This window comes from Anas acuta, chromosome 3, assembly GCF_963932015.1.
Source record: "Anas acuta chromosome 3, bAnaAcu1.1, whole genome shotgun sequence".
Classification (NCBI taxonomy): domain Eukaryota; kingdom Metazoa; phylum Chordata; class Aves; order Anseriformes; family Anatidae; genus Anas; species Anas acuta.
This window is the reverse complement of record NC_088981.1, coordinates 1,118,582-1,142,835: the sequence shown is the minus strand read 5'-3', so window position 1 is coordinate 1,142,835 and position 24,254 is coordinate 1,118,582. Positions and strand designations below refer to the sequence as shown.

The window sequence follows — 24,254 nt, the reverse complement described above, 5'->3', positions numbered from 1 at the left end:
GGACCTGATGACAGAGACGGGACCCGATGCAGAGAGGTGTCCGGCGTGGCCCAGAGCCTCAGGGGGCACAAGGCACCCCTGCTCCTGGCGTGGGGAGAGCTGCACGCAGACACAGCGCTCACAGCAGCCTGCAGGCTCGGGCACTGGGATTGTAACCTGCTCCCCTCCTTCACTTTCTGATGCCATGGTCTGGACACGCTGCCTTCCCTGTCAAGAACCTACAACTTCTGTAACTTCTCGACAATAAAAAGCCACCACCGCGTTGTATGTACATGTATCCTCCCCCCTTTTCTTCCCCATACAAAGCCATTCCTGTTTTGTTTCCCATGGGGCCTTCCGGACCCGAACAGGACTCCAGCGAAGCCGCCCGCAGCGTTCCTGCCAAGGCGCTACCGCAGCGCCGGACCCGCACGCCCCGGTGCCCATCACCGCTCACAAGCGGCTCCCAGCCCCTGCGGCGGGCAGCAACCGGGGTCCCCGGCAGGCCCTGCCCGGCCCGGCCCGGCCCGCCCCCTCACCTGTCGCGGAGGCGCCGCAGGAGGCCGCCGGTGCCGCTGCCGGGGCCGGTGCCGGGGCCGCGTCCCGCCCCCCGCCTCATGCCGCGCTGTTTACGGCCGTGGCCAACGCGACGCCTCCCGCCCTGCCCCGCGCCGCCACGCCCCGGAAGGTCCCGCCGCGCGTTGCCATGGCCACGGGGCCTGGCGGCGCGCGGGAGGGCCGGGAGCGGCGGCCGGGCTCCAGGCCCGAGGGAGCCCGGGGGGGGTACGGCAAACAGCCGGGTGGCACGGCTCCCCGCCGTGAAAACAGCAGGCTGGAGCCTCACGTGGCGTGTGCATGCCTCTGTGCACATAAATACAGAAGCACAGAATTTCTAGGTTGGAAGAGACCTCAAGATCATCGAGTCCAACCTCTGACCTAACGCTAACAGTCCCCACTAAACCATATCCCTAAGCTCTACATCTAAACGTCTTTTAAAGACCTCCAGGGATGGTGACTCCACCACTTCCCTGGGCAGCCCGTTCCCATGCCTAACAACCCTTTCAGTAAAGAAGTTTTTCCTAATATCCAACCTAAACCTCCCCTGGCACAACTTAAGCCCATTCCCCCTCGTCCTGTCACCAGGCACGTGGGAGAACAGGCCAACCCCCACCTCGCTACAGCCTCCTTTAAGGTACCTGTAGAGTAGAGAGCAATAAGGTCGCCCCTGAGCCTTCTTTTCTCCAGGCTGAACAAGCCCAGCTCCCTCAGCCGCTCCCCGCAGGACTTGTTCTCCAGGCCCCTCACCAGCTTCGTCGCCCTTCTCTGGACTCTTTTGAGCACCTCCATGTCCTTCTTGTAGCGAGGGGCCCAATGTGTGTGTACATAGATACATATGTATACACGTGTGTGCATAAATGCATATCCATAGGTATACACGTGTACATAAATATATATGCATATGTATACACACACGTACGTAAATACATACAGATATGTATACCTGTCTGTCCATAAATATGTACACATGCATATACGTACACATACATGTGGGTAAGCAGCCATTGTGCTGGCCCCTATGGCAAGGAGACGCCTGAGGCACTACTGCCTGCAGAGCTGTGCCTGAGCTGCTCCCAGACCCGGCAATGCTACATCGGGGATCGCAGCAAGCGGACCCACAGCGAGCTGTCCCACAGCAAGAGATGTCCCCACGACGAGAGGTATCCCCATGGCGAGAGGTATCCCCATGGCGAGAGCTGTCCTTGGGGCAAGGCAGGGCTTGAGGGAAGCACCCGTGCACCCAGAACAGGGTCATGAACAGTGTGCAGACTTAGCAAGGGCCTGAGGCACTTTGTTGAGGGAAATCTGCGGCGTGACCTTTGGGACAACAGGGGACTGGAGATTTACACTATTTATTCCCAAATTATTACTTACACTGTTAATTTGTCATGAAATCTGTTAATTCAATGATTACTACAGCTGTTCAAATGGTTGTAGTGCAGAGTCAAGTCTCCAGGCTGCCATCTTTTTTATAACCTTGAGGTAGTAATCTCCATGTCTCAGCCTCCCTCAGAAAAATCCAGAATTTTTCTGAAAAATAGAGACTTTGCAAGGTGCTAGGACATAAATCCAAAAATAACTGGGAGCTGCTGAACACCTACAGTAAAAGGGGCCATGGTGATGTACCAATACCAATGCTAATGCATTAATCATGTGAGGAGTGGGTATTGGAAGACAGGGAATTTCCAAGACTTTAAAAACATTAAAACCAGTAAGGCAAGCATACTATCTGGGGCACAGAGAGTCTAAAATCCTAACATACACAGAGAAAATATGACAGCTTTGTTTGTACTCCCTTTAACAGTTTGCTTTATTGAGGTTATGGTACACAGGAAAAAAAATGCAAATGGCCAATTTCCATTTGTATAGAAACCAAACATTTCAATAAAATTCACGATTGCTCCTTCTCTGAATCGTGACCTTGTCCAGTTGGCACAGCTTATTAATGTTTTCAGACAAAACTCTGTTGGTCAATGGAAAAAGTCACACCACCTTCAGTGAGCACTGGGGCAGTCGAGACAAGCCCCACATTCAGATCTCCAGCATAAACAAAGTGGGAAAGAAAAACACATTTTTTAATTTTCAAATAAAAAATTATATCCCTTTGAAATGAAGTTGTGAACCCAGTGCTTAAATTCACCAATAAAGATGGTTCCTCCCATACTGAGAGGGTATTTGAATTTAAGGCGAAGCAATGCTACATCAATGGACAAAATTGTGTGTAGCTAGAAAATGTTTAAGCATAATTAGAGCAGCAATCAGTATACGGTTTGTACAGGATCATCATCATAATTACCCTTCATTAGAACTTCTGCCCAACAACAGGGACATGAAAGAATCAGTTTCACTTGCAGGGTAATACTGCCATGACTGAGGGCATCACTGGGGCCCTGGAAGAGAGACGCTACACTAGTTGTGCAGGGTTCACACACTCCAGAGCCTCAGGAGTAGCTTCAGATTCCAGCAGCGGTGACCTTGTCCCATGGATTGGGTCCTCTACCAGGTTTTGAGCCTGTGTGGCTCCATTCACCTGCATCCTCAAACTGGGATAACCAAATTAAATGTAAAGCAAAAAGCTTTGCTGCAGTGATGCAGTGGTACTTAACAGTTCCCAAATTAGCTTCTGTCACTTGAATAACCATAGCTGCTGTCTGGCTTAGCCTTTGCATATCTATTATAAATAAATGGCTCAATAAGATATGGAAGGCTTTAGCTCATGTAAGAGCCTGCCTACTCACGAAAATACACATGCAAAGGATTTGCAGATTTGGGAGCCTTTATTATTGAATTCTCATAAGATGCACTCATAATAAAAGATCTACTGTTCTTTCTCACTCTTCTATTTACTGAAAGCAAGTACATGTTATTGAGACCTCTGTGGCAGCACAATTTCACATCTTAACAAGAGCTGAGAGGCAGAATCTAGGTCTGACCTTGCCTAAATTTCCAAAGTTGGACATTTTTACCTGGATTGTGGCTTCGTAGCTCAGGTCCAGGTCCATCAGTGACTGCCATTCCCTTTACGAATGTGTAGGGAAAAAGAACGGAGCTTTGACACCGCAGCTGCAGAGATAGCCCCACTCCTTGAGCGACTGCAACGCATTGATGCCATGGGAGCAAGCCATAGGTCTGCTCACAGACTTCCCACCTGAGTGCTGGCCATGCCAGCTGGAAGCCACCCCGGCTCAGTCACCGCTTCTCAGTGCGGGGACCCAACGAGATGGAGTGGTGTGTCTCCCTGATTGCCTTGCTCAAAATCAGGTGAGGAAGTTCAGACTGTGAGCATCACCCATTTCACCTCATTTTGGTGATTTTGTCTGGTGCCAGGCAGAGGGCACTCTGTGAAGGCCCTAGTGCAAAGCTAGCTGTGGGATCCTACCCCCGGCTAGCCCAACTGTTCATAGTACTGAAACATCTCCCCAGCCTTTGTACCAGCATGATGTTCCTGCTCAGTCATGGGGACAGATAAAATGGAAATAACAAGGTTTGCATCATTTTTATTTTATTTTATTTTTCTGAGCATCTCTCATATGAACTCTCCTTGCTAATATCTACGTCAAAATAAATAGTCTCCCCTTTGACACTAAGGTGAGACACTAAAAACTTGTTATTTCCAAATGTCAGACGTGAAACACCCTCTATCAGTCTGACATATTTTGAATGCATCACTGATTGTCAGTGCAGAAAACTGTCAAATGCTACCTGGCATTTGAACAAGAAAACACTTACATACACTACATTTTTGTTATTTTTCAAAACAGGCAAAGAATTTGGTTTTGTTAAGCCTGTACCCGTGACATACCAGGTTTGGTTCTGGAAGACTAAACTGCTTTTGAAAATATTTGTGCTTGCTAAAATAATATCAAAACTTTCAAACACTTATATTGCTGAAACTATGAACGCATATTATATTTACATACTGAAAATTTTTATACCCAATTTAAGATTTGCAAGTCTCGGTTCAAAGAAACTGATGTCCACCTGATGGCTCAGCTCAGGAAGAGAGTGTAGGACTACACAGTTTATTCATCTCACGAACCATGCCAACACTGGTGATATTTTAATCGTGAAACCAAGCAAACACAGGGGGCAGGGGTCTCAAGGCACTGCCTGCACAGCAGAAGGGAATTCTAGAAGGGAATGGTGCCAGCTCGGGGAGCTGCTGCCACTGCTTACTCATGGGGTGCAGGTTCCCCTGCCCCTGATCCACCAAGCAGCTCTCCTCACAGTGAGCACACTTCTAGGAACATTTCCTAGGAGCACACAGGAGCAGCTGTGCAAATAAGCAGCCGTAGCCCAGTCCCTCCACTGTATTTCCCACATTTTTCCCTCTTGTCCCTTTAGTCTCTGGTGATGCAGGGTGCACTCAAATCCTCTGAGGTGTTACAGAGCCAGGTCTGTGATGAAATCCTTCATGCTGACACTGGTGGGCTCATAATTGACTGATGAATAATCTTATTACTCATATCCCTGATAACTAACATCAGTACCCCGTCCCTGAAAGCCTACAAAGAGGAGTGTTTTGTTTGTGTTCTTCCTTTAGTACTTAACACTTCTTTTAGATTGTTTTAATTTAATTTTAATGTAATCTGATAAGAGCTGTACAACTGTCAAAGAAATCTGTCTCGTTCTGTCTTATTAAATGCACTTTGAATGAAATTATGTTTTTCCTCAATAGCTGCCAAATGAAGGTATCTCTCAATTCAAATGAAGAAGGGATTGATGTGCACTAATCTTACAGTTCAACACATTGTTTTTAATTGAGAGAAGAAACAATGTGTGCTTTTGGTGTCCTGCTTTCCTCTGGAGATTTAACAGTACCCTGCAAAGTGCAGAATTTGCCTCATCGTGGTGAGCATCTGGCTGTGGGGTGGCCTACCTTGAGGAGAAGAAAGGAATGAGAGAAAACGAGGAAGTAGGATGTAAAAGAGAGGGTATTTTTGTAGGGGAAAAATGAAAAAAAAAAAGACAAGGGACAGATGATAAGTACACGCCTCCAGAGACATCCCTCCAGAGGCAGCTCGTCCAGCAAAAGGCTTAGGGCCAGCTGGAGAAGGTCAGAGAGGTCCGAGATGCCACTAGGTCTGGGAAGGACAGAAAGCTGCTTGCACAACCAGAAGTTGTTGGCATCCTCCCGTAGGGTGCCTTGGGACACTGCCTCCCAACAGACACGGCCCTCGGCACGACTGCTCTAATGACAGCGAGGAGGCTTTACAGATTAAGGGCCCTCTGTGTATTTTCACTTACTGTGAGGAATGCAGATATTGCTAGAATAGAATAAACCAAATCACAACTTCAAAAGCATTAAGATAAATCATTCGTTAAAAACAAAAGGGTGGTCATCCCGGAACACTGATGTATACAGAATATACACAGATGATATACGTAACAGAGCCTGAAAAATTAATCTCAGTTCTCTGCCACCATTTTATTTCTATCAAAACACAGCAGTCTGGAGGGGTTGTGCAATTTCACCGGGAGGGGATTTGCAGAAGCCCAGGCTGTGATATACTGAAAAGAGGCTTTTCCTCTATGCTCTTATTTGGTTTGGAGAGCAGCTGTACATTTAGCTGCAGCTTGCCCACAAGCCAGGACATAACTGAATACATTTTCTTTTTTTTTTTTTTTTTCAATTAGATTCATAATACATGCCCTGGTAACTATGTAAAAGACATACAAAAATTTGCATAATGCCCATATAAGTCTTTTTGTTAATGAATCAAGTCCCAAATGAAGAGCACTAATAATACATTAGCAATCAAAGAGCAAATAGCACCAGTGAACATATCTCAGCAGAGCAGTTACGTGGATCCATTTCTGACTGTCAGTGTCAATGCATGGAAGCAGTAATTAACATGTTGAATTTAATGTTTAAATTTTAATAAATTTAAATGTAATAAAATGCTTTTATTAAATGTTACAGTTCCTTGAAACCTATTATTACTTGTGTCTGATGCATAAATAGAAAATACATTGTCTTACTGAAGAATGCAGTGTTTGCTGTCGACAGGACAGGTGAAATGAGTTTCTCCAGCAAGAACTTGTTAACACAGGAGCCACTGATAATAAATGATTAAATACAAACTTAAGAACAAGAATACAGCATTTAAAGCCATATAATGTTTATTAAGAATGTAAGGGCCTTATCCAAAGCCTGTTGAAATCATTGAAAAGTCTCTAGTAATGCCATTGTCAGTGAATTCAGAATTAATCCTGTAGAATTTAGATACAAGCACACACCACTGTTTACACCGCCGTGTTGTTAATGAGTGAGAAACGCCATGCCATGGGAAGGGGACCAGTTTAGAGGCCCCTTGCTGGGAAATCCCCCTGTCCGCAGCCATCTCAAAGTGCTTTTTGAGTCTCCTCCACAGCATGGGAAGCTCTAAGACCAGGAGAGCTCATGTATGACCTGACTCTTCTCTGTTTCTTGCAAGGCCATGAGTCTGGAGAGGATTTCTGGGAGGTTTTAGGTCTCTCTGCTTTCCCAATCATTCAAAGTCACCGCAGTTTCTAAGATGTAGACATGAATTAACCAGCAGCTTCTAGTCTCTGTTTAAATATCTGTTGTTGTCTGAAGAGGAATGAGTAGATTGACGGCACTGAGTTTCCCTGTCTCTGGAGAAACGAGAACTGGATTTAGGTTTTCTGAGATGTGAGACAAGAGGCTGAATTTGAGCTAGGCTACTCAGAGCAAGCCATCCAAGGGCTTGACTCCTGTCTTATCTTAAATCATCTGCCTGCCTCATGCTGCAGAGTACCCTGTGCAACCACTACTTTAACCTCCATTGCTCCAACTGAAAGGGTTGTGCTGTATTTCTGCAGGAAAGGCCATTTTATGCTTGCTGGGGTCACTGCAGGAGCAGAGGTGCAAAGCTAGTTGTGCTGCTCCTCCTCACAGACTGCGGCTGGACCCTCCACGACCACACAGCACAGACCATGACCACAGCCACCAGGGCTGAACCTTGTCAAATCCTGCAGATGGAGATCACCAGCCATGGCAAGTGCAACCCAACATCTCCAAACTCTGCAAATGAATCAACCTGTGCCCGAGCACCTCCCTGCCTCCTTTGCATGCGGGCTGGCGTTTGTAGCTGCCCATTCATGGGGCAACCAGGCAAAGTGGAAGCATCCCACTGCTCCTTCAGAGCTTGGTCCTTTGTGCCAAGGCAGGGCCATGCCACATTTTTGCCAGGATCCTCCCTCTGGAAGCAGTGACCTGATGGCTGCGCTTCACCACCAAGGGGTTGCTGCCAAGGCACAGCTAGCAAGGTCCTCAATCCTTGATCTAGCAGATGCTGCACCCGCTGTTCTACAGGACAAAGATGCATTGGGCTCTTTTGTTAGTATTTTAACAAGTGAGTGCATTGATCTGATGCACTGAATGAAATACTGAGAAAGTTTTTCTCCACAAATCATGAAATGCTAAAAGGAAGATATAAAATAACTGAGAAATTCTTTTGAGTTAGATGTTTTCCTTTTAGCACCGCATTTTAGAGTGATCTGTTTTGTAGAGTTGCTTTCCATGTTGACAGGGACGAGGCATTTAGACAAGGTAAAAAGACTGGAGGATCCAAAATCCTAGACTCAAAGGGAGAATGTCTGGCCTATTGTCTGTTTTGATTAATGAAGCCTTTTGCATAGCGAGATAATGTGATCTTTACTGAGCATGGAATGCTACTGCACAGCAGAAATATCAGAAGTATGAATAATATTCGACATGATAACGACATCAATAAGCTAATCTATGTATTACTGGATTCTGCTCAAAAATGCCTCAAATGATATTTGTTTATTTCGTAATTGTCAGCCACTTTGATGCACTTGTCATCAGGTTCAACAAGTGCTCCAAGCTACAAGGGTTTGAAACAAAGGGAAGCACTTGGATGAGTCTTGCAGTTTAGTGGCATTTGGGGTGAGGGAAGCCAGATTCTGTGGCTGTTCCTAGCCCTTGCCACAGGTAGCGAGGTGCTCCTCTTTACACACACGTTTACAAACAGAGAGCCTCCTGAGGATCCCTCACTACCATAAAACAAAATATTTAAACCCTCTTAAAGATGTTTCTATTTCAGCAGGATTGTTTGCGAGTCATCAGTGTCTCTGTAAAACAGAAAGCGAGCAGATCAGCAAAATAGCCACAGCAGCATTCATGGAAAATCTGTTCCGTCGAGCTGGAATTATGTTTAATTCTGAACTAATTTCCAGTGACCATTTGGTCACTGTCTCCACTTAATTTTTACTTCTGCATGAGGCTTGGAAGTGGGCATCCTGACCCTAGGAACAGCCGGAGAAGCTGGTGTGCTTTCCAGCAGAGCCAGTCTGCATGCCACTCAAGGTGACAGCTATATGCTGTTTCTCTATTTTCTTCCTTTGAAATCTAGTTTCAAGAGGACATAGTATTTTTCACTTCCCGTCCCAAAGTGCTGTGCTGCTTTTCTGTGATTTATTATTTTCTCCTCTGTCCTATGTAGAAGATTATTGTGCCGATGAATGAAATCAACCATGTGTATAAACCATTCATTCATTTGAAAAGCAGGAGAACAAGCATAAGACTATTAAATTAATTAAATTGTGTCTGCTCAGAGCTAAGCATCACTGGGCCCTGCCCTCTGCACTCCATTTAGTATATGCAACAGTAAATAATCACGTCAAATATAAAATAAGAACCTGAAGCAGGAGCTCTCAAAAAGGCTTGAGAACAGATGGAGAATATTCCAACGGTGCATTCAGAGAGTACTCTAAAATTGGCTTCAGCTCTACTTTTGGGTAAACACTGATGTAAATCGGGTAACCAGGTAGGATGCATGAATAGCAAGGGTCTGTCTCGCCGGGCTGACTTTCAGGCTGGAGGTCCCAAGCGCTTCGCCCGTTGCTAGAAGCACACAGCAAGCACTGGGCACAGGCCAGTGGTCCCGAGGCAGCCTGTCCCTGACAGGATGGGACAGGGACAGGGGGAACTGGGGCACCTGAGTGGGGCTCTCGGCACCCACTGTGGCTGGGGCTTGCCTGCTAAATACTGACAGGCCGGTCCTTGTCTCCCGAGCAGCAATGGCAACTGCAGCAGTCCAAAAACTTTTCCACGAGCAAGCCTTTATTCTCGGTCAGTAAATATACCCTGCTCAGCAGGTTTTAGCAGAAAAACGAACCCAGAGCTCACATGCAAGTCAGCCTCTGGCTTATTCTGAGTCCCTCTACTCGCATATTTTAGGATTACATTTCTGCCTTTTTTTTTTTTTTTTTTTCCCCAAACGGACTTAAAAGGGAAGGCAACTCTTTCACAAAGCTACCTCTTCTCCTACAGGGATTATGCGCTTTTTTTTTTTTTTTTTTTAAATTAATTTTTTAATAAAAGAACGCACGGAACCAAACAAAAAAAAAAAAGAAGTGCAAGGGAAGTCCATAACCGCTCCCCGGCTGGAAACACCGCGGACTCCGCGGTTGTCTGCCGGGCAGACAGACAGACAGGCAGGCAGGCGTACGGACACACAGCCGCGCCGCTTCCCCCCGCAGCGCCGAGGGGAGGGGACGCGCAGGCAGCCGGGGGCACCCCCGATGGCTCTGTTGCAATTCCCCGTCCCTTCCCCGCACGGGAACCTCGCGGCGCCCCGGGCAGCCGTGCCAGCAGCGCGGAGCTGCGGCCCCCCCCCGGGACTCGGGCGCTGCGTCCTGCGGCCTCCCTCAGGCCCGCCGAACCCGGCACCGGCAGCAGGAGAAGGGGCTGAGCTAGGCAAAGGCTTTTTCTTTATATATATATATACATTTAACAAAAAAAAATAATAATTAAAAAAAAAAAAAAAAAAAAGGAAAAGAAAGAAAAGCAAGCAAGCAACCGACCCCCAGCCCCGAGCGAGCACCCAAAGGAAGCAGCCTCCACCCGCAGTTTCGGGACTTGCTGCCAACCTCCGGCTCTCCTTCGGCCCCGGGGCAGCGGAGCCGCCCGCTGCAATCCCCACGCCGCTGCCTGCCGCCAACGAGATGGGGAAGAAAAGGAAAATCCGGGCGGGCAGCGGAGCCAGGTAGGTCCCGCCGGCTTCTCCTCCTCTTTCCGTGCTCGCCTTTTTTAAAATTTATTATAATTATTATTATTATTATTATTATTATTATTATTTGTTCTCTCTTCCTCTCCCCCGTTCTCTCCCTCGGGTGCTTTACTTCTGGCAGCTTCAGCCCCCCGGCAGCGGTACCGGGCCGGGAGCCGCAGCCGGGGGGTGGCAGGGGGGGATGCTCGTCCCCGTCTGCAATCCCAGCGCTGCCCAAAACCCCAAAGCCCCCGGGGCGCACCCCGTCAGGGCTGGCAGGGGACTCGGTGCTCGGCCGTGGCGGGCAACGGCTCTGCCGAGAGGGCAGCGAGAACAACGCCGGCAACAAATTGGGGTTTTCCAAAGGCTCCCTCCGGGTCCCGCCGCGGTGGGGAGACGAAATCGTGCTGCTGGTACCGAGGCCGCCCCCCAGCCCGTCGGAGCCCCCAGCCCGGCCGGTACCGGAGCGGAGCGGGACCCCCCCCCCCCCGGCCCTGCCCGCCCAGCCCGGCGGTGCGGTGGGGATGTCATCAGGAGACAATTACCTTTTCAGGGCGTCCGCGTCTCCTCACAGAGGCTGTTATTTGGGAAATAGGATCATTTGATTTCATATTGCACTAAATAACACCCAGCCGGCTCAAATTGCCAGCTTGCTAACAGCCACCCATTGGAACAAATTGCGGGGCGCCGCCGCCGGCCCGGCCGTGTCCTGTCCCGCTTCCCGCTGCCCCTTCCTCATTTTTTTTTTTTTTGCCCCGTTTTTTTAAATGCTTGGTTTACTCCTTTGGGCCAGCAGGGCCGCCCCCGGCTGCTGCTTGGCGGGGGGGGCTGGGACTTGGAGTGCCGGGGGGCGGCCAGGGGGCGCCTCTGCCCGGCGGCACGGGGGAACCTGGCGGAGCCCGGCGCAGGCCGGCAGGAGGGTGCTGGGGTCTGGCCTTTTTTTTTTTTTTTTTTTTTCCCCCTTTTTATTTATTTTTTAGTTTAGTTTAGTTTGTTTTCTTCCAGCCTCGAAGCCGCTTTATTATCATTTTCCGAAAACAGAAGCGGTTTCAGCCTCATTCCCCGTGGAGCTGAGCCACCCGCGAGCCGAGCGGGGGCTTCCCCGTGGCGGCCCCGGCCCCTTTTTCCCTGCCCCGTGCCCGGCCCCGCGGGCTCCGGCCCCTGGCGGCGGCGGGGCTGCGACTCGCGGCCTCCTGAGCGTGTTGTGCTCCGCCAGCCGCTAATCAAGTAATTTCCCAATCCCAGCCCCATCAAATTGCTCTTTAGCTGTTGAACTGTGGAGTTTTGCTCCTCTTTTCTCATGCTAATCAAACCCATTCAGCGTCTCTCTGTGAGGCTATTTGTAGTGGAATAAATCTCCTTGTTTGCCTGCTGCATGATTAATTGATATTGTTGTATGGCTTTTGTTTGGGCTGCGGAGAGCTGAAAGGCAGCGCATATTGGATGTGACGAAAGGAGCTTGAAACATCATTTCGCTGCTGAGGTCTTTCAGAGGTCGAGGGATAGACCGATCGCATTATTCATCCTATTTATTTATCCTTATTAGAAAATATGATGAAAGAATAAGGACCGGAGTCTTTTTTAAACAGTGCATACACAACCCCAATTAAAAAAAGTGCCGAAGACGAGGCCTTTTCTCCATATTAGAAAAATAGCTCTTTTTAACGAGGACCAATTAAATTGTACTTCATTTTACCTGGGATTTCACAATAGACTTAGCAACAAATTGCCTTTCTTCTTTTCTGTTAATTACCGACAGAGGCGGCCACGCTCCCCATGGCGCAAAGCCCTCATGGGGCGAAGGCGCCCACCCCGACCCCAAACCCAGACCCTGGTAGTGGTGGCAAGCACCGGGACTGCTCTCGTGGCAGACCCAAGCTCCAGCCAGCCCCCAAATCTAGCCAGAGCAGGGCCATATCCCCCTCAAACCACGGCTGAGCCTCGGTCCCCCAATGCCTTCCTGACACACACATGTGGAGCTATTTTGGCCTGGCCCTGGCCTCCATTCCCAGGCTTCCCCGACTCCCCCCATTATTTTAAAAACTGCACCCGTACTCCCCGAGGACATCGCCGCAACCAGGAGACTCAATTAAATAATCCCAGCTCTTTGCTTCTCCCACAAATGGCTTTTTTTTTTCTTCCCCTGAATATTTCCTTTTCCAAGTTCCTTTTCAAAATGAAAAAAGAAACAAAAAAAAAAAAGAAAAAAAAAAGGAAGAACAACAGGGAAAAAAAAAAGAAAAAGAAAAGGGGGGGGGAGAAAAGAAAGAAACTGTTCTCCTTTCTTTTCCCTATGTGCAGGGTAATTGATAGGCTCTATCAGAGGTCAGGATTTGCATAAGAATTAAGAGCAGTAAATTAATTTAATATTCCATGCACATCTCCAATTATTCCTGCAGACCTTTGTCTTCACGGCTGGCAAAGAGAAGGTTCAGCTGCTCTTCAACCAAACAACATCTGTGCAGTTAATAATTTGATAAACAGCTCATACAAATAGTTTCTGAATTATCTGCCAACCCAATGACTATTCAGTTTTGAAACACTTGGCAAGGCCTGCTACGTGTGGTCAGAGCTTTGTAGCCTTGCTCCCGTGATTTAGATGCCTGGACGGACATTTTTCGTCCTTATCTTTTACATATAATCAGCTTCTTGCAACAAAAAGGCATCAATAACAGTATGCGAAATAAGTAATTACTGGTAATTAATAAAAACTCTTCCCCCCCCCAGTTTCAGACAATTTTTGCCTGGGCTGCAGGAGTGGGGTTGCATGTGCAGAGCTGCAGCCTGGGTGACGCGCCTCTTGCATGGAGCTGCCGCGGGGCCACGGACCCTGCCAGCACCTTTGGGGCTCAAGGTTTACATCCCTGCTGGGTCTGTGTCAGGCTTTATGGGCAGCATCATTGGTGCCCACACAAACGGCGGTTAATCGTTCAGGCTGCAGGGCAGCTCAGATCTATGCTCCTCAGCTGCCTCCTTCCCTGCAGCACAAGCTGCAAAGGGGCAATGCTTGTTTTTGGAAATTCCCACTTTCCCTTGCCCCAGCTTCAAAGGGAGGGAGGCTGAGAGCAGCCTCCTGAACCCCTCTTGCAACTCAGCAAGGGCAGCCTGACTTGTACCTTTGCTTTCCAGAGGAAATCCAGCCTTGTAAAACCAAAGCAGCTCCTTCCTCCCCCCAGCACGGGTTTGGAAGCCCATCGCCACATTCGCCAACCACTGCAGCTTCTGACACCACGGCAGTGGCACCAGACTTGCCTGACTTATTTTTAAATGCACACATTTAATATACAACCAACAGCAATAATTATAGGGGTAATACCCCAACAATCCCCTCTCTGCTGTGTAATCGGGATGATAACCTTGCGCAGACACGGATGGTCTTTGCTAATTTCCTCTTCTGCATGGCTTGTGTTTTTAGCGTTGCTTCTGATAGGTATTAATAAGTGTGAATGGATACGTGTAGAAAGAGAGAGATTTACATAGATATTGGGAATCCACTTGTAGTGAGCTCAGATCCAGTGAAACTGTGTGGATAATGAAGATGAATGGAAGGGCTAATTTGTTCCAGTGTGTGGCAATACGCCACCTTCATTTTCAGTGTGAGGAGCCCCCAGCTCAGAGGCAGGTGCTAGCACTGCTGCAGGATCCGTCCCCACCACACGGTTGGTCTTTTAAAGAAATTGGCTTCCCAGCAAGGCAGCCACGCTGTATTTCAAATTGCTGTTCCATCTCTTGTATTCACAGGTCTAAATTGAATGTACAGAACCATTCCTTTCTCTGCTTAATGTAACACTTGCAGCAAAAGCGCTTGAAGCAATTGAAAACTACATCGAAGTTTTGAGTAGTCTCGATAAGAAGCGCTAGGCTCGATGTCCTCGCACTTTAATGAGGGTATGCAGCATCGATCCGTACATACTGGCAAACATTCCTCAGCGCAGAGCTGCGAATGCCCAGCTCCACACCGAGACCTGCTCAGCGGACAACAGCAACAACAGCTGGGTGCTTGCTGCCCCCAAATCCTCCAAATCCCCCAGCTTTGGTTTCGGCAAGAACTGTGCCCCACGCACCAGCCAAGCTTGCCTGCAGAAAGCCCGTTTCCAAAACATGCTGCAGGCACAGGTGGCTCGTGGCAGAGTGAGATGTGGCCGGGAGATGCAGTTCCCAAACTGCCTCTCAGAGCTCCCGTCTAATTGTGTTTGCCAGACAAATAACTGCCCTTGTCCCAGTCCTGGGCTGTATGTCCAATTACTCTGTTGGAGTGCAATGAGAAGGAAAATTAAATTTGTACCCTGAACGCTGTAATAAATCCAACATGCCTCTGCTAACGGGGGCTGTGGCGAGGGGCAGTGCCATGGGGCGTCCTGACACTGCAGTTTCAAGGCACAGCCACTTTTTTACAAACCTGGCCTGGCAGCATCACCCCTGTCTTCCAGGAGCCAGGCACAAAGCGAGGATCCTTGGCTTGCTTCGGCAGGCTGGGAGCTGGGGCTAGCAGGGGTAATGTGTGCTGAGGTGTGGAGCTGCCCCCAGCCTGACCCCACAGGAGTCCGTGCCGAGTCCCCATGTGCAAATTCCTTGGGAGGGCTGCACACCGACTCGCCTCTCCAGAGCCTGCCACAGGTGCAGCACAGAAACACAATGCAGGTGGAGGCCCTCCACACCCCCGGCACCTCCTGCACGCCCCCAGCTTACACCCTGGGCTGCACCAGGGCTGGTTCAACCATGTGTCTGCAGTGCCAAGCAGCTGCAAAACCACACCAAAATTTGCCAAGGGTCCACTAGCGATATCGCTGCCACTCACTACCACCAGGCGCTAAGCATCACTCCAAATTAATAAAAAGGTGGTTTTTAAAAGATTATGAAGTTCTCCAGGGTAAAGGGAAGGTTAATGCTCCTCTATAGTCATGCAAGTTTTGTGTTTGCCGTCATGAAGATTAGTTGGTTTTTCTCTCCCTTCTAAAGAGAAAATTTACGCGATGAATAGGAATCCAGGAATAATGACATCAATGGAAACACAAGGATCAAGTGCCAAATGGGGATGAGTGCCTGGGACTCAATAAAGCCCTGCAGGCTCACCCAGCAGAGGCGACGCGACGCGAGGCAGCGCTGGCCTGGCCATCGGGAGGGGGCTGCAAGCTGGGATGCCACTGAGGGGCAGCGCCCGGCACTGGCCACAGAGACCCTCCATTAAGATTCAGAGGTTGCAGACTCAATTCCTGCCACTGACAGCCCTCGCTGGGGCATGGCATTACCCGATTGTAACACGGGATTCAGCAGTCACACCAGCATAAAACCCAGAGCTCACAATGGGGAACCAGAGCCCTGCATATCCAACACCTGCAGCTTCGGGGCTGCAAAGGCCCAGGGATTTGCAGGTAAATGGGCTCTTTTCTCTCTCCTTTCCAAAATTCAGATGCAGATCAATCCGCTGTGCTATCTCCAGAGCCTGGTGCTGCTCTGACCCGAGATTATATTTTGCTCCGTTTCTAATAAAAACACGTCAGTTTTGCACCCGAATGCAACCCCCATTTTTTCTTTGGGAAACTAAATGACCCCTTGTTAAGGCGGGCCTGGCTAAACCCCAAACTCTGAACACTTTGGGCTGTTGTGAGGAAGAAGAGCATTCCTGGCCCCGCCTGCAGCCAGGGACTCACACCCCCCACCCGGCTCTGCTGCTCCCACCTCCCCCGTCACCTCCGCACAGTGCCCCTGGGCTTCACCCACACGCTGCCTGCCCAAACCCACCAGGTGCTGCTCCCACATGGTCAAGGGGGATGTGGTGCGTGCAGGCACGTCCCCAGCTCCAGCTGTGCCCTGCTTTCCATCTGTGCCCTGCATGAGCAGCCCCAGCGCCTCTGAAAGCACAAACCCCTTGGTTTGCCACTGCAGGCAATGATAACACAGCTGCTGGTCACCCCCAATGCCTCTGGGCAGCAGCAGCCCAGGTCCCCGCCAGGACCCAGCCCCGAACAGAGCCTGCCCCGGGACACCCCTGCCTGCCCCACGCCTCTGGCAGCAGGGGCAGCTCCAAGGGAGCCCAGGCCTGGCATGGTGCTTTTTAAAAGCAGGAAGATACAACGAGGCAGGGCACTCGAGACCCTGCCTCCTTGCTCCCATCAGCTCACCCTTGAAGCTCTTAAGCCCCTTTGGTCCCTGAACTTAACCACAGGGAGAGGATTTCAGCACCAACACTTGCCAGCGGGTGTTAGGCAACTTAATTAATGTTTGCAGAGCTCTGAGCAGGCAGCGCTACACGTGCACAGATTGTGTCGCATTCCAGCCAGGCCACAAAGCCCTGCGGAGGCGCCACCTGCCCCGCGCGGGGTCCCCCCTTGCCGCAGGCACCCCAGGTCTCCCTGGGTGAGGTGGCCAAGCACAAACCAGCCTCTCCCTGCTGCTCGGCCATGCCCCATCGCAGCTGCTGCCCACAGCTAATTCGAATAGGAAACAGCTCTACAGAAAGCCATCTGCAAACCACAGATAGAAAATAAATAAGCTAGCAAACAGCTTCATGCGCTTCTGTGGATTTTTGTTTGTTGTTTTTGTTTTAAACCAGTACCCATCATTACTGCAGAGGTGGGACAGGATGCCTCAGGCACACATTGTCTCTCCCTCATCCATTCGGCATGGGATTAAAGAACAACCAATTTAAGGTCAATGTGGGTCTGGTTCAGGAGAGCATCCCCAGGCAGACAAACACACAACGGCTCCTTTGCAGAGCACTGAGCTCCCTCTTAAGTATCTTCTCCACACAGAGACAGATTTAAATGTTCCCCTCACTGCTGTTAAAGCACTTTCTAAGAGCTGTAGTGCCCACATTGCTTCCTTGGCAAAGGTTCACAGTGACTCTGCAACCCCTTCTTCAGCAGGGCCAGCAGAGTACCCAGCCCACCAGAGGAGGGCAGGAGACCCTCCACCAGCCAAGTCCACCCCACCAACACTGACAGTTTATTGGAGGGTGCTGGGCTCTCCCCTCCCACATAATTACACTTATGACAAATAACACCTGGTGCTCACCAAGCCCAGGGCATCGCATCTTATCGCGGATGTTCAGGGCTCATGGTGCTCCCCTCCACCTCTCCCACAGCAAGACACCCCCAGATCTCAGGGTGCTCCACTCACATCCCTCCCCACAACCCCTGGGGCTGTGCTACTGGCTGCTCCCACACACACCAGTCCCACTGCATTCACTCCTGGCTGCACATGGAAATCCAGCACCAAGAGAAAACATCTCCAGTGGTCAGAAATGGCTGGTATCTGGTGCCCCGGCCTTTCCTCCAGCACCACCCAGGCACATCCCTGGAGCCACATTTCTCCCTTGGAGCCTCAAAGCAGAGGTGACCCTAAGGGCCAGCACAGTTCAGGACCCCCACCTCCTTCCCCTATGTCTCTGACTGGCTCTGCACCCTCCAGGCGCCATCAGAAGAATCATCACTAAAGGTGGGGAGCAGCAAATGGAGTCATTTAAGCAGCTTTCTCAGTGGCTCTTTTTGGAGCAATCTCTCTTTATGGACTTTCTGATCGAGTTGCTTTTCCACTTTTTTTTTTTTTTTTAGATTGAGCTATAGAAGTGTCTGTAATGAGCGATTAAAAGACTAGTCATGCCCTGTGATTTGTTTTTGAAATTCTTGTGTCAGTGTGTGCGTGAACTACACAAAGTCACCCAGCTGAAGACCACAGATAAATAATGTATCACAATATATTTGGCAAATGATAATGCAAACCACAGAAAAATATGTAGAAGAGAAAAATACATGCACTAGGTGGTAAGTTATTGAACCTTTAGAGCCAGGGAAGAGAGAGGCTGGGAAGGAGGGGGCATTTGCTTCTGCCTTCCCTCCTGTGAATAAATCACTGGCCTGGCAGTGTTCGTGCCTGAATAAAATATGACAGGTCTCTCCGGCAGGGCTGCGTGCAGCTTGGAGCCAGCCATACTCCCCACCATGCACGCTGACTGCAAATCGTGTAGGTTATCAGACAATGCCATAAAAAAATTCTTCCCCCAACTGATTATGAACCTCATGCATAGCAAATGACAGAGCAATAACGCTCAGATTTCCTGTAGCAGAGGTAAAAAAAAAAAAATTTACACACTGACAGGCTAATGGACACTTTCCCAAAGAGCGGTTAGAAAGAAGTAGTAAATGGGACTGCGCTGATGCAGGGCAGCGGGCCTGGTCAGGGATCAAGACACACAGCAACATATCGGATAACACATAATTGGCAGGTCACATCCAAATGAGTGTAGTCATGCATCATCCGGAAGGCTTTTGCTGGTTATAAAGACACTTGTAAACAATTCAGTCGCTGAACATGGCAATAATATGTTGATCCAGCATGTAATGAGGTGTTCCTGGAATCAATAAACTAGTCATGAAGAGCAGGGAGCGAGGTCAGAGCCTGCCTTTTTGATGACCTTTCCTCGCGGGTAAGGACATCACATACTCTGAAGAGGACTTTTCTCATATTGCAGAAGGCGCCGAGTGTCAGAACTTCCATTCGCAGCAAGCAAATGAACAGCCGGGCGCTGCATGCTAATGAAGTCCAGGCTATTTTCCACCTTTTCATCTGCACATTATGCTCTTGACTTTGGAGAAGGTGGGAATTAGGTTGGACCCTCGTGTCAGACTGCCTGATGGCTCGGCTCCGGAAAACTGGTAATTGAAGCTGATGACTGATGCGGAGGAGGCCTGAATTTGGAAATAAACAGTTTCAAGCACTGCATGTCATTTCTAGAGAGACTGCTGAGTGAATGGAAATGAGCTCTGTTTCTTCAATCTAATGCAGTTTCTCAGCAGGAAAAACACTGTCTTTTAGATAACAATGCCGGTCATTAAGATTTAAATGTTCTGCTGCTAATGTAAGGAATAGCACCTGCTTTCACCAGCCTCACTTATGTAAATGCTGCCCCGTGCCCAGATCCGCACACCACGCGGGGCAGAAGGCAGCGGACAGAGGGGAAAACACGCCAGCCACGCAGAAAGCAGGCTTTCGAAGGGCCCAGTGCTAAACCCAGCACTCCCAAAGTCATTTTCCAGCAGCTGGGCCTCCGCAGCTGCTGGCTGGGGAGGGATTAGTGCCTGCCCGCTGAGCATCACAGCCCCCAGCAGGCTAACGCCAGGGCTTCTAGGCAAGACGCTTCAGGGCCACTGTTTTCAGACTCCAGGACAAGTGGCTAGAAATTCAGGTGAGGAGCACTGTGAGGTGCTTCAGGGCCTCACAAACCCACCTTGCTGCACTGGGCTGGGGTGGCAGCACAGAGCCCAGTGTGCTCGGGGGGCTCCGCAGCACCTCAGCAGGAACACAGCTCTCATTTAGCAATTAGCTACCTATGGCATGTGAGCAGTGACACACATTATCCCAAATAAGCAGCTAGCCATTCTGAAGCCAGAGAAACAATATGTATATATTTCTAAAAAGACTATGAACAGAGGCTCTTTCAGAGCTATTTCTGGCTGGCGTGGGGAGGTGCGGCTTGGACACCACTGCAATGCCAGTCTGCATTCCCACTGACCCAGCACAGCTCACACACAGAATGAAAGATGGGGTCTACTTATGCTTTGGATTTTTTATTTTATTTATTTTCCTGCTGTAAAGCCCAGGCAGCACCCCAGAATCTGCTGACCGCTCGCCCCCTTTGCAGGTTTCTCCACCAGCAGCACATGGTGCTGACAAGTGAGTGGGAGAAAAAAAAAAAAGGGTTCAGGGACATGCCAGGAAGGCAGCAGGTCTCTGCCTTAAATCTTAATAACTGTGCTCCATAGGTGACACCGCACACAGCCAAGGCACTGGATGCCCCCTGCATCCCTCTCATCAGCTCTGCTGCTTCCCAGTCCCCTGGCATCTTTGCCCACCATCGAAAGCTGCTGTCTTTTCCCTCAGAGGTGGCAGCATTTCAGGAGCGGGTCTGTTTGTGTAATAGTTTGCAACCCTTCAACATGAAAGGATAGAGAAGGATGCAAGTTATTATTATGAAAATGAACCAAGCAACGGACAAAAATATTCAGAAGATGTAATCTGCCATCCCTACAATGCACTCGCTGAGAAGAGCACTTGGCAGGCAGAAGAGTAGTTGCCAGATACATTGCCTTTTGTTAAATTGCTTTTGCTCTGACAATGCCTTTTAAGACCACATGCAATCTTAATTTAAAAACACCTAACACCTGAAGGGAGAGGGGCCCAATGCTGCTTTCCAGTTCGGTATTCTTCCAAAGCAATTGGAAACAACTATTTAATCATACAGCCTTATTTTAATCAGACAAATGCGGGAGGCTGAATTCTACTTTCAAGTGACTATGGGTCTGATCCAAACATCCTTGCAATTCAATCCGAAGATTTTTTTACCCTTCTAAAAACTGGTGATGAATAACGGACACCTCACTCTTGCCTGAGCCTTTGTCTTGCTTAACTAATAAGAGAGATCCTTCCCCTCAATAAGTCAGTTTTATCATGCTGCATTTTATCATGAAGCCTTTCCTAGTTTGTCTGAGAAAATTATTAGAAGCAAGGAACTGCTAAACACAGTAGCGCACAAAACTCATCTTTATTTCCCCAGGTAGTTGTGAAGAAGCTGGGCAACCCAAGCAGCAGCAGGGTGCTCGTCATCCCCAGGCACTGCCCTGCAGAGCCCAGGACCTGTGAGGCCGCGGGTGCTGAGCCACCCCACAGTCAGTTTGTGTCCCTTCGCAGCCGAGCAGGCGCCTGACACCAATCAGCCATTAGCGATTCACATTGAGGAGTCTCCGCTAATTGTGCAGAATGTAATTAGTGATTATGTAATATCTAAGCTCTTGCAACTGTCATTAATGTCCACTATTCACCAGAGATAGTTCTTAGTGAATTAGAGAATGATTACTGCATGGTAAATCTACTTAATCCTAAATATGCTAATTAACACTGTATGCACTTTAGACAGTGGTTAAAAGCACTAGTAACCTCAAAAAACATTGCAATACAGCAGAATCTAAATTGCTTGCAATGGATTTGACTTCAAAAGGTAAATTTATTTAATTAAATGCAATAGCAAACTGGGAGGCCCAGCTATTGATTAGTGCAGCCAAAGCCAGGTTTTGCTGTCCCAGACCCAGGGATGCAGGGTGGCAGTGGGGCGATGCTCCACTCAGGACCCCCATCCCAGCACTACAGCAGGCATGGATACACCCCATGGGCACAGGGCTCTGCCTGACAACTTATTTCAGATAGCTCCAGCTAAATCCTGCGCGTCTGAGGCTTGCTTTGTTTATTTCCATATTCCTCGGACCATAAAACATACCCCCACCACAGGCAGATACGGTAGCTTCACTCAATAAATTTTTACTTAAATCTTAATTTCAAGATTTATTTTTTTGTAAAACAGACTTTAGATATTAAATGCTATGTGATAAACAAATTGAATAAATAGAGCAATTGTACAGTTTTTGAAACGTCCCTTTCAAATGCCTGTGTTGTTTAATGTATTCTGGTTTTCCGTATAAAAAGATATGGCTGTCATGAACCCCTGGGATAATAGCATTTTGTGATTTATGAAGATTCTTCCTGCTTATATATTTTATATAAATAATACTCCTGCGTGTATCTCTGCACTCATTCATAATCAAAAGCCACACAGGCTGTAAAAAGAGTTTGCGCAGTAACGTATTTAAAATCAGCTTACAAAAATTGTATAATATATCAGACACAAAATAAGTCATTGTAGCAAGCATACCAAAAGGAAAATTAACAGCATAATGCAATCCACTGTGTACTTTTATCAGCAAACTGACACAACAAAAGAACACAAAACAAGAATTCTCACAAAAAGAAAGTCCCCCGATTTAAAAAAAAAAAAAAAAAAAAAAAAAAAAAAAAGCTTGATAAGAAATTAAGCGCACTCTTAGTTTACCAGGGCATATTAAAGTGTTGCAGTTGATAATGCAACTGCAAGCACTGTGTGAAAGCTGTGGGATGCTGCACACACCTGATCTTCACTGCCCTGCCTGTGCAGGACAGCTGGTGGCAGCTGGGGCCCCCAGGGCATAGTTTCACCCCACAGTCAGTTTTGGGGCCAAGTGCAGGTTGGCCCTGAACCCCTGCAACCATCACCCCTGAGTGCTCAGGAACAGACAGACAGAAGGATGCTCAATGGCCCCACCTGTGGGCAGCCCAGGCTGGCAGGTTGCAGACGCACTGAACATTGATACTCATTTTTTAATGAAGGCTTCAGGAAGGTTTAGGCTAAGCAGACTCAGTATGCATGGGTGATGGCCATATAATCCGCCGACTTAACAGTCCTATGCATTTACTTTCTAAAGGAGCTGCTACAGCCCACAGCATGGAAAAGGAGACTTCTCCTAAATAAAGATTTACAAAGGAGGTGCAACCCTAATACCAACTTAGAGGATTATTTCCAATCATCTTTGTCAGTAGCTCAGGCCCCGAGCTCCAAAAACCCCTCCCTGCCCTGTCTCCTCTTCCCTGACATCTTTGAGGTGCATCCTAGGGACCTGTGGGCTCTCCCCAAATCCCCTGCTGCCACTACAGGGCTTCCTGGGAAACTCAGCTCTCCTACACAATAAATAAATAAATAAATAAATAGATAGATAGATAGATAAATAAATACACATGCATGGGTGACAGTCCTGTACAGCTACGCAGGCAGCAAGCAAAAAATATGGCCCAAGAGTTTCAAGATTATTATTTTTAAGCCCACTGGCTCCCAGGAAAGCAAGCTCCCTGCTGTCACCAGTGTACAGCCAGAGTCACAAAACCCACAGCACTCCCAACACCAGTTCCTGGGGGCTGCACACTCACCCCAGCAAAACCCTAAGCACTTACTCCCATACCTTGTGTGGGGCCCAGCTGCTCAAACCCAGACGGCCTGTCAAGGAGTGTTAAATAACCTCATGGTTAACACCTGCTGGTGCTCCCGTGAAGCTGAATTCCCACCTGAGTGGGAGCTCCCCAGCCTCCAGTTTGCCTCCTCCACCATCTTTCCTGCAGCCATCCCCGCAGCTGCACACCCCCAGGTCTCCTAAGAGCACCTGGCAGAGGCTGCCCAGATCCCACGCTGATCAGCAGGCACTGGCAGGCGCCGTGCCACCCATCCCGTGCTCCCTGTGATGGTTTCACCCACTTGCTGACCGAGTTGCCATCTAACTGGCACCCCCCTGAAAACCTTATCTTTCTGGGGCTCTGCCTGCTTCAGGGGGGAGCATTTCGGCAGCAAAACGCCCGTTTGCAGCTGGAACAGCTCCCCTTGAAAGGCTGAATAGCAATGCTTCAGCCAGAGCCTGCTCCCAGTACACCACGGACACGTATATGTATACAAACACACGAGTGTGTGTGCCTACATGCAGACATGCAGACAGACAGATGTGCGTGCACAGGCAAACACAGGCTCTCTGACGAGGGAGCAGCTTGCAAGCCGTGGCGTTTGGTAATGACAATCACCAGCTACGGAAATGAAAGAATTAGCCACACAATAAAAACCCTAATTGCCTGGCAACAGTGTTTAGGCCCCATTAGGTAGATTTGTAACTGCTTCTAGAGAAATAAACTCCTGTGTCATTAGATAACAAGGAAAGAAATAGGTTATTTCCTTTTTGAAAGGTATGAAAGCCCCCAATTGCCTGATGTATTCGCTTAGTAGATTATTTTCTGTCATCTCAGTTAATTGAATTTTATCCATTGCTCTTGGAATCCTTCCCCTTCGTGTAAGGTTAG

The 24,254-nt window shown here is 48.7% G+C and overlaps 1 protein-coding gene and 2 long non-coding RNA genes across 6 annotated transcripts in view; 1 reads left to right on the top strand and 2 right to left on the bottom strand.

The window, feature by feature from the left end:
- The window catches only part of KIZ (kizuna centrosomal protein), a 58,227-nt gene extending 46,830 nt beyond the window's left edge, over positions 1-11,397 (bottom strand). For 2 of the 4 annotated variants that reach the window (XM_068675163.1, XM_068675162.1), the window contains exon 1: positions 519-673. In XM_068675163.1, the coding sequence (XP_068531264.1) occupies positions 519-598 (80 nt within the window). In that variant the 5' untranslated portion in view covers positions 599-673. Of the gene's footprint in view, positions 1-518; positions 674-11,101 lie in introns of those variants that run through there. The other 2 variants (XM_068675165.1, XM_068675164.1) reach the window with 2 other exon arrangements.
- Positions 9,570-16,064, top strand: LOC137853148 (uncharacterized). The gene is made up of 2 exons (XR_011094280.1): positions 9,570-10,553; positions 14,298-16,064. It is a non-coding gene; the product is annotated as an uncharacterized lncRNA (long non-coding RNA).
- Positions 16,065-18,238: 2,174 nt separating this feature from the next.
- Positions 18,239-23,820, bottom strand: LOC137853149 (uncharacterized). The gene is made up of 2 exons (XR_011094281.1): positions 23,375-23,820; positions 18,239-19,243 (listed from the first exon to the last, which is right to left on the bottom strand). It is a non-coding gene; the product is annotated as an uncharacterized lncRNA (long non-coding RNA).
- Positions 23,821-24,254: the final 434 nt, after the last annotated feature.